At 37.7% G+C, this 15249-nt stretch overlaps 1 protein-coding gene across 4 annotated transcripts in view; it reads right to left on the bottom strand.

Annotated features, from left to right (window-relative positions):
- The window catches only part of LOC143341766 (uncharacterized), a 392615-nt gene that overhangs the window by 19100 nt on the left and 358266 nt on the right, over positions 1 to 15249 (bottom strand). For all 4 annotated transcript variants that reach the window (XR_013079675.1, XM_076764924.1, XM_076764926.1 and 1 more), the window contains exons 6-8: positions 7523 to 7684; positions 6975 to 7031; positions 2199 to 2265 (exon numbers count right to left, since the gene is read on the bottom strand). Coding sequence is in view for 3 of the 4 variants with exons in the window: in XM_076764924.1 (XP_076621039.1) it covers positions 2199 to 2265; positions 6975 to 7031; positions 7523 to 7684 (286 nt within the window). In the remaining variant the exon portion in view is untranslated. The remainder of the gene's footprint in view (positions 1 to 2198; positions 2266 to 6974; positions 7032 to 7522; positions 7685 to 15249) is intronic.

Genomic DNA, 15249 nt, shown 5'->3' with positions numbered 1-15249 from the left:
TTAACGAATGAATTTTTTTATGATTATGCAGTCAAATTACAGTAAAAGTTTGAATAATTCTTATTACATGTTATTTACAACATAACAATATCGTTTGTAATAAAAAAGGCACCGTTTTGAGAGTATTATGAATTTTATTCTTATTCAGTCTGACCATTATCGACTATTACTACTTACGCCGTTGTCCAAATTGCACTCTACTGCATGTATGGTCGATTAATTTTTATTTTCTCCAAGCAGAATCATCCTCTTACTAGTTGTTCTTTGGTCACTGTGACAACGTATCAGTTTTTTGCTCTAATTAAATTGTATTGATTGTTTTAATTAAATTGTCTTTCTCTTTAAGAGATGATTTCTCATATAAAAATAAGTTACAATGTTTTCACGCGTGGCTCTGTTTCTGGGATAATCGAATTTGAATATTCGTCGGGGACGCGTGCGATTACAACTCGGCTAATGTGTCTGACCATTACGCATTATTTCTACTTCCGGTGGTATTTGTAAACATTAACAGTGGTATTATTAGTTTTAACTGGTTCTACCTAGTTAGAAAATAGTAATATCGACGGAAAGCAGATAATACCGTACCGCCATTAGTGTGTACAAAATCAACGCAAGTGGAAGTAACGAGCAATGGTCAGACATGTTGGTCAAGGCGTGCTCATTTCCACTCGAAATCCAAGAACTTTCCACATCGACTTTCTCGGGAATGAGACCCGAAACGGAGCAATTTTATTCCTCATTTCTGATTTATTTATGCAGCAATAATTATCTTTTTTACCGGGAATTTCTACGTAGTTCGTATTGACATATAATAATCGGAATAATTTTCGCTGAAGTATTTATTCGGTATGAGATTCTGAAACGACAGACGTGCTTTTTAAGGGTGGGCTAATATTTATGAACGGTAATATATCTTTTTGTGTATTTTGTCGACGTTAGTTTTATGAAAGGGATTCTGTAATAACGTTATCTAATAATTTAGTCTTCATTAATCCGTTATGGTTCGCGTCAGAACTCTAAAATAAAGAGGACTTATTCCCAGGTTGTAGTTCTGCAGCATTTAAACTCCTTTCCTTGTCTTGCCTGAAATATCTCGAAAATTCAACGACTGCCCAGTTAACTCCATTGAGCTTCTATCTACATATAGTGAATATTGTTTCCTTTTTTTTTATTCCATATAAATTTGTTTTGTTGTATGTTCAAACTAACAGCGTATCTTACAAAATACAATCATATATATTTTCTGAAAATTGTCTATTTGTAATATATCGTTGAGTTTTGATAAATAGATTATATGTCAGCATTTGCAGAATCATTATTGCTACACCCAAGAACGATTAATATGCTATTAAATAAACAATAGTATTATAATGCTTCGAGGACCATAACAGGAAAGTTTAAAATATATCGACGAACATTCTCCATAAAGGCGATCACATTTCCTCTCAACGATTCAGTATAATACCATCCAAAAGCGAAACTTTTCCGTGGAAACTTTTCCCTGTTAAGAAATTCTTGTCCACAAGGCAATTCTATCCCGAAGTGGCAAGGTTTCCTGGAAAAAGCTGGGAGGAGAGGAATCGGAAAAATATACTCGAAATAAATCTGTCGAGGGCGTGATAAAGCGTACTTTTTTGCATTAGGGGTAACCAATCTATGTAGAGCAGTCACGGGACTGATAGGATTAGGCATTGATTCCATAGAAAGTATAGAAAGCTATCGAAGTCTCAAGTATTATATTTAACATTCACTTTTAGTAATATTTCATATGTTTAAAATACCAACGTGTCGTTATCACTTTGAACAATCATATTCTTGCTTATTTCGTCCTGTCATTTGACATCTGATGGCGTTAATTTTTAATTTAGAGTTCGCTCGACTTTGGCGTTAACGTTCCAGCGTTAATTTAAAATTAAATTCAATTATATTTAAAATTCCCTAACTGTCAGATTATCTAGGGTTAATTAACCCAAACGTGTCTCAGAATTAAACGGGCGCGTCTTCGCTAAGCCCCGTGCAGTGGGTCGATTCTCAGGTCGATTGTCGCGTGTAGGTTTTGTCGAAAGTAAACACATCCACGTATTGCAACAGAAGTACGTACACAAAGATAGGACCAAGGACATGGCACAACGGGTTGGAGGAGACGGAGAGACAAGGTGACAACTAGCTTAGAGGTTGCTTCTCGATGTACTCACCTCCAGGGAGCTGACCCCGTCCGTCTCGTCCAAGCTGCATTAAGCCTTGCCGGATGTCCCTCAGTATCTGAAAGAGAACAATAATGGGGGCGTAAATGAACGTTCACTCGTAAACGCGATTACGCTATTAAATAATCTGTAACGACGAATATGCTATTATTATTATCATCGAAGATCTCGTGAAGTACACGAAGAGAAAACATTTATTAATCTTAGTCTTGGTCAGTCTTCTCTTCACTGATTAATTTGGAAAGGTTAGAGGGAATGGAAATTAAAGCTAAAAAAATAATATTAGAGCAAATGGAATAAAAATATTTCTGATTATATACAAATTCCAAAATTCGGAAAGTGTGAAAGCATTCTTGCTGGAAAAATTAGTAATAACACTGGTAGGCAAGGTAACCAAGACATATAATAATATAAATAACGATTTTAGCAGATAGGAACCGGTGTATTTCTTCTTTAAACAAGTTTTTCGTCGAAGCAGGCGATCTTGAAGGAAAAGGGGTGTCGTCTTAGGGTCCTAGCAGGTTTAACCGTAAGGCAGATTCAGCAAATCTTACCCCAGACGCGATCAGATGTTACAATTGATTCCCATATAACGGAGACATTTGCTTAATGGATCTGTGGGAACAGATTTAAGCAAACAGCCCTCTAGAGGTATTACCTACAGGCACCAGATTAAAGCCGAAATCTCGCATAACAATGGAATAAATTAGGGCATTTAACCATCGTGTATTAAATACAACATAAATAGGAATTGAATATCCCTACGAAACATTGTTTTCTTAAAAAGGAATACCAGCCACTGAGAGTGTTAAACGTTATTATGTAATGGCTAAAAATATCTGAGTTTAATATAGATATACAGGGTGTTCGGCCAACTCTGAACAATTTTAATGGAATATACTAGAGACCAAAATAAGACGAAAATCAAGAATATCAATTTTTTGATTGAGACTTCGTTAAAAAGTTATTAGCAATTAAATTTAAAAATTTCAAATCGTTCTGGAAAAATTATTTTCGGTTGCGAGGGTTAATTGCAATAATTTTTGGTAAATAGACATACCCCCGAAATCCTGCGCAGTTTCGAGAAAAAAATTCAGTACGGGCGGAAGTTTAAACCTTAATAACTTTTTAACAAAGACTCCATCAACAAATTGGTATTCTTAATTTTCGTTTTATTTTGACCTCTAGAATCTCCCATTGAAATTTTTCCCAGGGGTGGCCGAACACCCTGTATACGTACATTGATTGCACGATTCTTGAGAATTCTTGGAATCGATGAAGCAGCCTCGGCTATTAATTTCTGACAGTAATTATGTTGACAGGAAATAAAAGAATCGCAGGTTCATTTCCCATTCATTTCAATGCCTTGGAAGGAAAGGACGATGCCGTGGGTGGATGGTGAAGTGGTCGCCCGCGGGATGATTCTGCAGTTTCTTGCGCAAAAGAGAAGTCAACCGGCTAGTGGCGAAAATAGAAGGTAAAGAATAGAGAGGAAAGAAAGGTGGCTCCCTCCGGGGAGTAGTAAACCCGAGGAGGAGGAAGTGACACTAAAACTTTTACACGGATACCGACCTTTATTTACATATTGCTCGCAGCCTCAAAGGGAACTCTTCGCTTTATTTCTTTCGCCCTTTTTCTGCCTCGCTGACTAGCCTCCGGCCGGAATAGCCAGTTTTGACCAATTTTTTTGAAACCCCTTCTGCTCCCTTAAATTTTTTCAAAGGACAAACTTTCCCCGCATCGCGCGCGCCGGATCGGTAGTTTCGCATAATTAACACTCGAAACTCGTTCGTAATTACCGCGAAACGAACAATCCTTTGTTCGTTCTTTGCTCCGTTTCCTAGTTTTCGAACAACGAAGTCACATTGTACGCGATGGGTGGACAAAACGTAGCGAATACATTTTAAGTTACAACATTGGGATCGCCAATTTCCTTCAAAACGAGCTGACTTTGGTTCACATACTAAGCTGAAGGCGCGGTCTGTCAGTATTTTTGTATATTTCAAATGTGACAACTTGTGACATAGAAAGAAGAGGGCTGGATCTCAAGTGTGACGTAATATTGTGATGTTAATTGTCACATAAAACGAGCTAGATGGAGATGTGACTTTGGCAAGAGGGGTGGATCTCAAGTGAGACGTAACATTGTGATGTTAATTGTTACATAAAACAAGCTAGGTGGAGGTGTGACTTTGGCTAACATACTAGCTTTATGTTAGGTGTATAAGTATTTTTGTATGTTTCAAATGTGACAACTTGTGACACGGAAGGAGGAGGGGTGGATCTCAAGTGTGACGTAATATTGTGATGTTAATTATCACATACAACAAGCTAGGTGGAGATGTGACTTTGGTAAGAGGAGTGGATCTCAAGTGAGACGTAACATTGTGATGTTAATTGTCACATAAAACGAGCTAGATGGAGATGTGACTTTGGTAAGAGGGGTGGATCTTAAATGTGACGTAATATTGTGATGTTAATTGTCATATAAAATAAGCTAGTTGGAGGTGTGACTTTGCCTCACATACTAAGTTTAAGGCGAGGTGTATAAGTATTTTTGTATGTTTCAAATGTGACAAGTTGTGACATAGGAGGAAGATGGGTGGATCTCAAGTATGACGCAACATTGTGATATTAATTGTCACATAAAACGAGCTAGGTAATGATGTGACTTTGGCTAATATACTAGCTTTATGCGAGGTGTATAAGTGTTTTTGTAGGTTTAAAATGTGATAACTTGTGACACAAGAGGAAGAGGGGTGGATCTCAAGTGTGACATAACATTGTGATGTTAATTGTCACATAAAACGAGTTAGAGAGAAATGTAACTTTGGCTGACATACTAAGGCGATGTCTATAAGTATTTTTGAGTATTTCAAATGTGACAACTTGTGACATAGGAGGAAGAGGAGTAGATCTCAAGTGTGACGTAACATTCTGATGTTAATTGTCACATAAGACAAGCTAGGTGGAGATGTGACTTTGGCTCACATGCTAAGTTTAAATGGATCACAAGCGTGACATAACATTGTGAATTCTGTAATTTGCAATGTATCGTATTTTAAGTACGATTAAAATTAAATTCCACGAAAGATATTGAAGTTGAAAATAAAATAATTGTGCGTTTCGTGCAGAAATTACACGCACCGGCGACGAAAAGAAAGAGATCGGGGGAAACGAGGAAATAGCCTTCCATAGCAAATAAGAAGAGCGCAGAAACGCTTCCGGCAACACTGCGATTGTGCATAAGAAATTCACGACGTAACGTCGCAGTACACATTGACGATTATGATGATATCGTCCCGATCCGACTACTTTGCATAATAAGAGGTATCGAGATAGTGGAAGACAGACAGTCAATGGACAGAGAACGAAAGAGAGAGAGAGGGAGCTAAGCAACTGTCGAAAAGCACTGAAGAAGAAAGTATAAGAGAGTAGGAGAACGGGAGCGAAGTGATAGCGCTCACATGCAAATTTCATCCTGTGAGAATTTTGTCGAGTAGCGGATTGGAGGGTTGTGGAGCAAGGGGGATCTTTGTATCGGATAAAACCATTCGTTCACAGAGCCAATATTGGTCGAACGACGAGAAGGGGCTTGTCGATGATCCAGGGAATGCACAAGAGAATTGAAGGAGGGAAATAAACGAGCCGAGGCACAGATTGGTTTAATCGAAATAGGTTCTTTCTTATCGCGATGACCGTGTACGAAAGGAAACTGTCAATTTTACGACACGCGCGAATTCTTGACAATGACATAAACTGAAGGAGAACGCGTAACGCGAGGACCACCCGATAAACTGAAAAATCTTTGTCCCGGTGTAATATGTTCGTAAATAACACTCGCTGGTTATAAACTGTGAAAGACAGAGAATGGGAAGCGACGAGAGTGGGTTCGGACGAAGCAACAGTGGGGAAATAGCTTCAGTTGATCGGAATAAAATTGGAGAATTTATCCTGGAATTATTACAAGCACTGCAAGTATTTAACAAATTCAAAAATCGAAAGATTTGGTAAATGAATAACAAAAACAATATTATTTTATAGCAATTGTACATCGGACACTGTTTTTCGTAACTACGCCATTAATACAGGAACAGCGCGTTCTACATATATCTTGCAGTTTCACGAGAAATTACCTTCTTGACAGTCACATGATTTACTGGACACACGTCATGCACGTTATCAGGTGTATTAAATATCCAATGTACACGTTCCACGTATAATGTAGGTGCAATGAATATTCTAAGGGTAATATATTTGCTTCCGTATTCATATGTGCGTGATTGCAGATATGTCAGTTATATCATTATTTATTATTACATAAGTACATATTAAAAGGTCGTTGTAATTCGGTCTCGTGCCATAATTTGACGGAACTGTGCTTTTTATCGTCCCGGAACCTTGCGTGCAAATATGATTCTTCTCTACGAGTCGCTGAGTCATGTTTCTTTTCCATCAGAAGTAATGTATTCGAAATATTAAAAATAAAAATGTACAGAATGCGTTGGGCAATATTATTTTCCTAACTTTCTAGAATTGTTTTAGAAACACATTGTATTCTTCTTTAAATACACGTTCTGTTTCTGATAAATAATGTTCTGATAAACAATTAGGATCGGTAATTAAATTGGCTTCGTTCATTGCACTGTAACCGTAAAATTTGTTTATAAATATGTCCCATGCTCTTCCCTTTATCGTTCGTATAAATAAAATTTAATTAGTTAATTACAATAAAGGAGGGTGAACTTTAATTTGAGTTGCACTCACCTCTTCGTGTTCTTTGTGAAATCTCTCTTTCTTCCTCAGTGCCTCTTGAACTTTCAGCTGCAAAATACGAAGAACAGTGAACCCACTCAATTGCATTGATCAACGGTTTAAAAATGAGAACAAATAGTATGTTCGGATTTTCAAAACATCGTGCACCAAATAAATATAAATAAAGGAACCTTGCAATACGGAAGAAACTGCTAACAGTTTTCTTATTTAGGCAAACAGTCCACTACTTTTTGTCTTTCATAGATAACAAAAAATAAATTAAAATTTTTGGCAGGTGAAGTAAAACACGAAGAAAGAAAAGAAGTTTCAAATATAAAGAAGTCAATTTGATATTTTTATTGACTTCAAATAAAAATGATTAAAAAGAGCAGAGAAATTTGATTAATAATACAGGACAGGTTTACTTTCTAAACAACATACTATATCGTACACCTCAAATTAATTGTATCCTCCAGTTTTGTTCAGACACGCTGCTTTCTCTATGCAATGTCTAATAACAATGTCTCCCACTCTATTTTCATTTATTATCGTAATCATACCCTGTGTATAGTTTCTTCGAAGCTGTTTGGTTGTCCACCGTTCATCTGCAGGTATCTTAATCGGTCGTAATCCCTTGGATCTACCATGGAACGTAGAATCGTGTTTCCCATGTCTGGTCCTAGACCCAATCCACTCTGCAATACGCTATCTGGTGTATCCACCTACCAACAAACAGAAAAGCACAATATTAATTAACGCTCATATACCCTTACCTTGTCTCTTCATTTTCTGTAAAAATCAATACGTAACACGGTAATACTGTAATAATAATAAATATAGCAGTAAATTGAATTCTGAGTTCGAACTACGAACGAATCGAAGCATGGCTCAAAAGTTAGTATAGCCAGTCTTCAAAGCTCAAGTGAACGTGACAACAGAACTTCATCCACTTTTTAGTTACGGCAGAGTGTTGTTTTTTGAGACAGCTTAATCAGTTGCTCATTTTTTTTAGCAAGGCGGCTGAATCTGGCCCTCAGACAGCTTAATTAGCTCTTGAGGTAGCATAATTAGCTCCTTAGGTAGCTCAATTTGCACCTGAGGCAGCTTAATCAACTCCTCGTCCCATCCTCTGAGGCAGCTGAATCCGTTCGTCGTCGCCAGACAGGTTTTCGTTAATCTATGGTAACGAAAGAAACAAAATCTCAACGAATTTTATTTATAAAACGCGAGTATTTACATAGCTGGCCACCGACTGTAAAGATTGCTTTTGATTGAATAATTTGCCATGCACAGTCACATAGCCAAAAAGGGAGAATATATTTAGTAATTTCCAATCCTGACGTTTCGACTATTGATTTTAGACTCCCTATAAAATAAAAATTAATATAATACTATTGTTACAAAAGTATCACAATTCTGATACACGTTGGGCTCATCAAATCCTGTATTTTGTTAAGCTCAAAGTAATTAATTTTTCCTTTCAAGAGGGTCGAAACCAACGATCGAAGCGTCAAGATTAATAATCACATTCTTTCATTTTGTTTCTGTGTCTAATCAGAGTTGCATTATATTTATTTCAATCAGAGCTCCTTTTTCACAACAAATCGTGGTGTTCGGAGCAATACTCTTGAATTTCCTTTTCCTCCGGTCATAATTATTCAACGACGTACGATGTCGTCGACAGCAGGGGAAACAAGAACGATATAGAAAACTAAGTTAGTTATGCTACAGACTTTACGGCTCATTTTACGACGATGACACCCGCGCTGGTACCAGAAGACACGAACACACACTCTGCGCACACCGAGTGGGAATTTACCGTGGAAGTTGGAAAATATACATGTACATGGTACATAGTACATTGTCTGTAACACGCACAAGCGTGATGGAAGTGTTAGGAACTCGAGCGAAGATACATTTGAATCTTGCCCTCCCTACTTTCCATGCTCGAACGGATGTTACTATTCGGTTTGGTAAAACATTTTCCACGTGGTTATTCTCTAATGCACTCTATTATGGCCAGTGCACGGGTGAGACGAATACACAAGCAGAGCTTTTTATTCCATTCGATCGAATTCCCAATAAAGTTATCTGGCAAATCAGTGCTTTACGTGTCAGGATATTTGTTCTCCTCTCTATGTCGATCGTTTACCTACAGATAGGCAATTTTTAAGAGAAAGACTCGAAACTATAATCGAAATTTTAATATTAATACAAGCTTCTATCTTAAGAACGTGATCTGAATTATTTAAATTTTAAAAAAGGTCGTTTAATGCAAGTTCGAAGCAAATCTTTCGGAAAGCAACACGACTAAAAACTATCGATTTCTAAGCTTTTGGTTACACGATGATCATTATTTATGACCGAAATTTGTTTTCGTTGCCGATAACCATTATTAATGAATGAAATTTATTACTGTATGTTGCTCACAACCGTTATCGATGACGGAAATATTTTTTCGGTTACATTCGACCAACCGAAAATTTTTTGTGGTTGTTTTATCATTGCCAATAGCTCTTGGTGCAAATTGCTGATGATCAGTATCAATTACGTAATATGTGATAGGACAAAGTAGATTAAATCGTTTACAATAATAGGTGTTTAAAAGAGTTTCCTTCTCAATAAACGAGTAGAATTTATTTTGATCGATCGAAACTATCGGAGTTCGATCTTAAGCGCATGTGGTGGCGAAATTCTCTTGGACTGATTGCCCTAACGCCAAAGATTTCCAACGACTGGCACTAAAGCTTACCAAGTATTGGCACGCTCATCAGGATGCTACCACCCGCTACCTAACAAGCGCTTCCAAGTTCACGAGGTTCCGGTACACTTGGCATGCAAATTAGACTCCCGATCGTCGTGGTCATCCCTGTTTTCTCAACAAATCCGCTACTCAACCGTCGAGGTAAGAATTTACAAATTATATTTCCAAGGATTTAACTTAACTTTGGCACAAACACTTCAAATATTCTAACTGATAACTTTAAAATAACACTTAATATAGGAGATAGTCTTCTTAAAATATTTCTTATTTTTTTACCCACTATTTACTATGCATCTCCTGGTATTAGTTTCGAATATCCTATTGCATTGAATATTTTCTATATCCTCTATTTTCAAGGATTTAACTTAACTTTGGTACAAACACTTCAAATATTCTAACTGATAACTGAGCCCTTTAAAATAACACTTAACATGGGAGATAGTCTTTTTAAAATATTTGTTATTTTTTTACCCACTATTTACTATGCATCTTCTGGTATTAGTTTTGAATATCCTATTGCATTGAATATTTTCTATATCCTCTATTTTCAAGGATTTAACTTAACTTTGGTACAAACACTTCAAATATTCTAACTGATAACTGTCTTTTTAAAATATTTGTTATTTTTTTACCTACTATTTACTATGCATCTCCTGATATTAGTTTTAAATATTCAAGTGCATTGAATATTTTATACATCCTCTAGTATTTATACGCCCAAATGTTAAATATGGACGCACACTTTTGAGAGTCGAATCAAATTTTTCTAACACCACCAAACCATTATTTTGCGTGGCGTAATCTGATCGCATAAATGCATATACGCGTAGGTGTCCTTCTTAAGCGATAGGGAACAGTTCAGGACGCATCATTCGATGCAAATGGACGGTGTTGCGAAAAGAGCTACGACTCTCGTCAAAATGTTTTATGCAGCGGGGAAGGTGTACGTCATAGGTGTATGATCATATTTCATGCAAATTTAGCAACTCGCCTTGTGGTAACTAGCTTACAACGTCAGCTTCAGCGCGTGAAGTCACGCGGCTTGATAATATTAAATATACAGAGTGGGCGACGATTGAAGGCACAATCAGGCGTAATGCGATTCCTTGTTTAAAAGTAAATCGAAACTGTGCGAAACAATTTTTTAAAATGTCGACGAATAATAAAATAATAAATTTACAAGCTACTACATAATTGACAGAAAAAATATATAATGTTTTTAAGCAAGTATTGGAACCGGAAGGATAGAGTTACTTTACGCGTTGATTCACTCTTTGACGAGCGTTTTCCTGTATTTCGAAAATCGGCTGTCAGTTTGTTTGTTTCCTTACTTTTTCAAAAAAAAAAAAAAAAAAAAAATGTCGAAAAATTCATGTCCCAGAATATTCTTTTCACGTGGACGCTTCGATTACGAATTTGTGCACGTGCATTGTTGGCAGTTTGCGGAAATCGATTCTCGACCTAGCTACCACGCACATACGTATGCACGCGTGATCGGCGCGGAGCATTTAAATCGCACGTAATTCGGTAATAAATTAAGGCGATTCGTATAATGTATGCGCGACAGTCCATTTTCGTTTTGTATCTTTACAGCCAGACAACGATTGCGTGCCACGCGCAACTTAAATTTCTAAGTTTGGCGTCGAGACGAAACTCGAAGCTCCTTTCATTGATATAACTTTCTTGGTATTAACGTTCAATGCTTTCACTAGTAAAGGAAAAAATATTTGTCTGTACTTTCAGGCATATAACGATTTATGAAAATAATTTTACACTTTCAAAACGTTTAAAAATTTCTCTTGTTATATTTTCATTGCAGATTGTAGAACAAAATTGATACAGGTTACAAAATATGAATAACATATAGCTGAGAAAATTTTTTACTCAGTGTATTTATTTACCAATACCTTTTAGACAATTAGAACCATATCTTGGGGAAACAACTTCTAATGCTCAGAAAAGAAATCAATCAGATGACATTGTCAGAAAGGTAAAATTTATATTTGTAAATGTAACAGTAATATTTTACTCAATGATTCTAGATATAGCTAAATATTCCAGTAATTTGCATAGTAGTTATATGCAAAATCTCACAGTCTACAAAATCCGTAGTCGCTGATCTACCCCTATTTTTAGTCAGTGTTGTGTGTAACTTACCCAAATCCTAATCTACGTGTGACATCTCACCTGCAAACACTGCGTCACCCACTCCCTGACACTTATCCGTAGCCTATGAACCCTGCGTCATCCTAGCCTTCGTGTCCTCTACGAAACTTCCTAAACCTTGCCCTATCCTATCACTCTCTCCCTTATTTCCGAAATCCTCGAAAGTTACTGCATTTCCTCGACGGTGGAGTATCAATTTATTTTGGAGAAAATACACAGGTTATTTAACTAAATTATCAATAATAAATCAGTGCAAATAAGTAAGAATAATTCACGATAATGTAATTCAAGCTATATTCCCAGGTGGATGTTTTACAGGTCGATTTTGTTTCTATTTCTTCGGTAATCAATTGCATGATTTATTGGAAGAAGTTCTATTAGACGTTGTACGTCACGCGTGGTTTATGGATGACGATACACCGCCACGTTTCAACCGGGTAGCTCGACAGTTTCTGAACGAACGATTTTTTAACAGATGGATAGGTCCTACTGTTTGTTCCCTAGGTCACAATGCGCAGAATTTTTCATTTTTCAAATAACAGAAGGACAGGTAAAAACACTTTTATTTATTTCCTCGCCTTTCGGATCTATGTTAATAAAGTATGCAGTAAATGGTACGAACGTAACATAGCGTTAGCAGAATCGAATTAAGTCGGGTTTCTCGTTCAAGAAACCGTCAAGTTACTGTTAGCGGCACGACGTTCCCGGTTCCAGGGCTGCTCGAATTTCTAAAATATGATAACCGCGAGACTAGGCGGCTTTAAGGTTCAGAATGGTCTCCAGGCAATGCATTTCAATGTACTAACAACTTCCACACTTGCTTTTCTGTTTACTGTCTGCTGCACGTACCTAAGTGATTCCGGATTGGTGCGCTAATGACTGTTTCATATTCATTGGGCGCGCAGTGCGGCCACCCCGCGTCGCTTGGGTTACACACGTCTCACTTTATCGCTTCTGGTTCGCTTCCATGGCGGCATCTTTCACGCCGTCGCGACGATCTTACCATGTGCAGACAGTTAACCGTGTTTTTGATCGGTTGCCTCTCGCATACGAAGGGTTGTTTCGCGATAATTAATGTCTGCGGCTCGGGTTCCTGTTGCTTCGTAAATACAGACCGTTCTAAATATAGTCGAACCTTTAACCTTTCACGTGAGTCCATAGTCGTCGAATTGGAAATTATTGACATCGATTTTCTTCTTTCAGGTTACAGAGAATGTGTATTGGTAAACATATTGTTAAAATTAAAACACATAATACGATTAGCATCTTTCTTTGTCCCTGCTATACATTATACCCTATTATACGTTTAATATCGAGTATTTGTTATAAATATTAAGAGAAGTCGTTGAAATTGAAATTATTTCATTGGTGACATCGATTTTCTTCTTTCAGGTATAGAGAAAATTGGTAAACATATTGTTGAAACTAAAACACTCGATACGATTAGCATGTTTCATCTCTGCTGTACATTATACCTTACTATACATTTAATATCGAGTATTTGCTATACATATTAATTACAGAGAAGAACATTTTATTTCATATGTAAATATATACACTCCTGTAAAATATGGAAGCTTTTAGGAGGTTAGAAATTTCACAATTTTGAAACTGAAACATCATCGAACAACGTCTTTTCTTCGATGCAATAATGTGTAATTCGAGAATGAACAATCATAGATGTTTGAAAACATTTATGCAAATGCTAGAAGTATTTACATACACGTGTACAGAATTTGAAATCGATAAGTTAAAACCTCCCTTTTAAACTGATACGCAAAGAAGGTTTAAATCTGCGCTGTGTAGACCAGACTACCCCCTTAAGGGGGATGTGACACGGCGTGCATGCGAACAGTGTCGAGTAATTTTGTCTTACAAGAGGACATTGCGATATCAGACACCGATTTTAACGAAACTGTCTACAAATATTTAGTGATTCAAGTTAACTATATTTCATTGTTGCTAATTTTGACTTCCAGGGAGAAACCATCCCTTTACAGAGTCACGTATTTTATTTTGCTATGCGTAATACAAATTTTCAAATGCAAAGCTTGAAATCACGCTGCTTTTATTTGAATTCAGAATGATCTCGAAGTCAGTTGACAGTGTGACGTTCCTATATCAAGACTTGAAACGTCTGACCCAGTACGATTCTTTCGAGCGTCGTTCTGTCTTCCTCCCCGCAATAAAAAAGTGTATTCTGCACTCTCAATGTATTCGTAGTGGAAGAATCATCGCATTGGGTTGTACGAGTCATCGAGGCAAGACTTTTAGCGTGCGTATAACCGATGCTAAGAGGATCACAGACAGTTTCGCGCGATTCCCTCGGCGGCGCGGGTTTGCAAGAAAAAAAATGAAGGGTGGAGAGAAAGTAGACGATAAGCAAAGAAACGTTCGCGACAAATCCGCGACAGTAGGAGAGGGGGTGTTTTCAGGTGCGATCGATGTAGTGTGTCACCCTCGTCGTTCCTTGAGCTCTTTCCTTTTCTCTACCTGGCCTCCCCCTCCTCTGTCTCTTTCCCCCGTCGTTGTCGCCCCCTTCGAGCTAACATAATGTTCGTCGCTCTTTTTCCCCATTCAGCTTTCACCGGACGTGTCCTCGGTTCCCGCGTCCCGATGGAAGTCTCAATGTCACCGGCGGTTCTGTAATTTTCTTGTCCAGGCGGCGGCGAGAAATGGCGAAAACGGAGCGGCGAACCACCGCGAGCTCCTCGAGCGGCGCATTTTAATTAGTAAATGTATCCGGTCGGATAAAACACCCGATGAAGAATAGTTCGGGGCTGCGTCGACGGCAGCCCCCGAGCGCTGGTGTTTTCGAGGCGTCGAGTTGTGCGCACAATTTCGCACGCACACGTCACGCGGTTCACGCGACGTCGTTTTCACGGTGAGATTTCTCTGAAGTGGGGTTGATCGATTGCGGACTGTCTAGACGGTTCGTTTGAACGCGTTCGTGCTCACTTTTAACGTGTCGCCGCCGAAATATACCGATGGGAACAAATTAATTATCGAGTTAGAAACAAACTTTACCACATCGATTAATTCACGTTCACGCGCGCGGTTCGGGGGCGACGTTTTTCGTGAACGCCTCGTCGAACCCTCTTATCTATTTACTAGTCAACATCGTGAACAGTCGGATTATAAAAAACAACTAGGAATCCATGGCCCACATAAGTAGGATTTTATTTACGACCTTATATTTTTAAAATTGGAAGGTTTTAAATCACAAAGTATTGCAAAAATATCTACGCGAAATATTGCGTGTACTATATAAATTCAACCTAAAAAATATATTGTATTTCGATGCTGTTACTTATGGACTTCAAAAATATTCAGAGACATCCATTTTATTTATAATCA

Source organism: Colletes latitarsis, chromosome 5, assembly GCF_051014445.1.
Source record: "Colletes latitarsis isolate SP2378_abdomen chromosome 5, iyColLati1, whole genome shotgun sequence".
In the NCBI taxonomy this organism is placed as follows: Eukaryota; Metazoa; Arthropoda; class Insecta; order Hymenoptera; family Colletidae; genus Colletes; species Colletes latitarsis.
The sequence above is the reverse complement of the archived record's forward strand: the minus strand, read 5'-3'. Positions and strand labels throughout refer to the sequence as shown.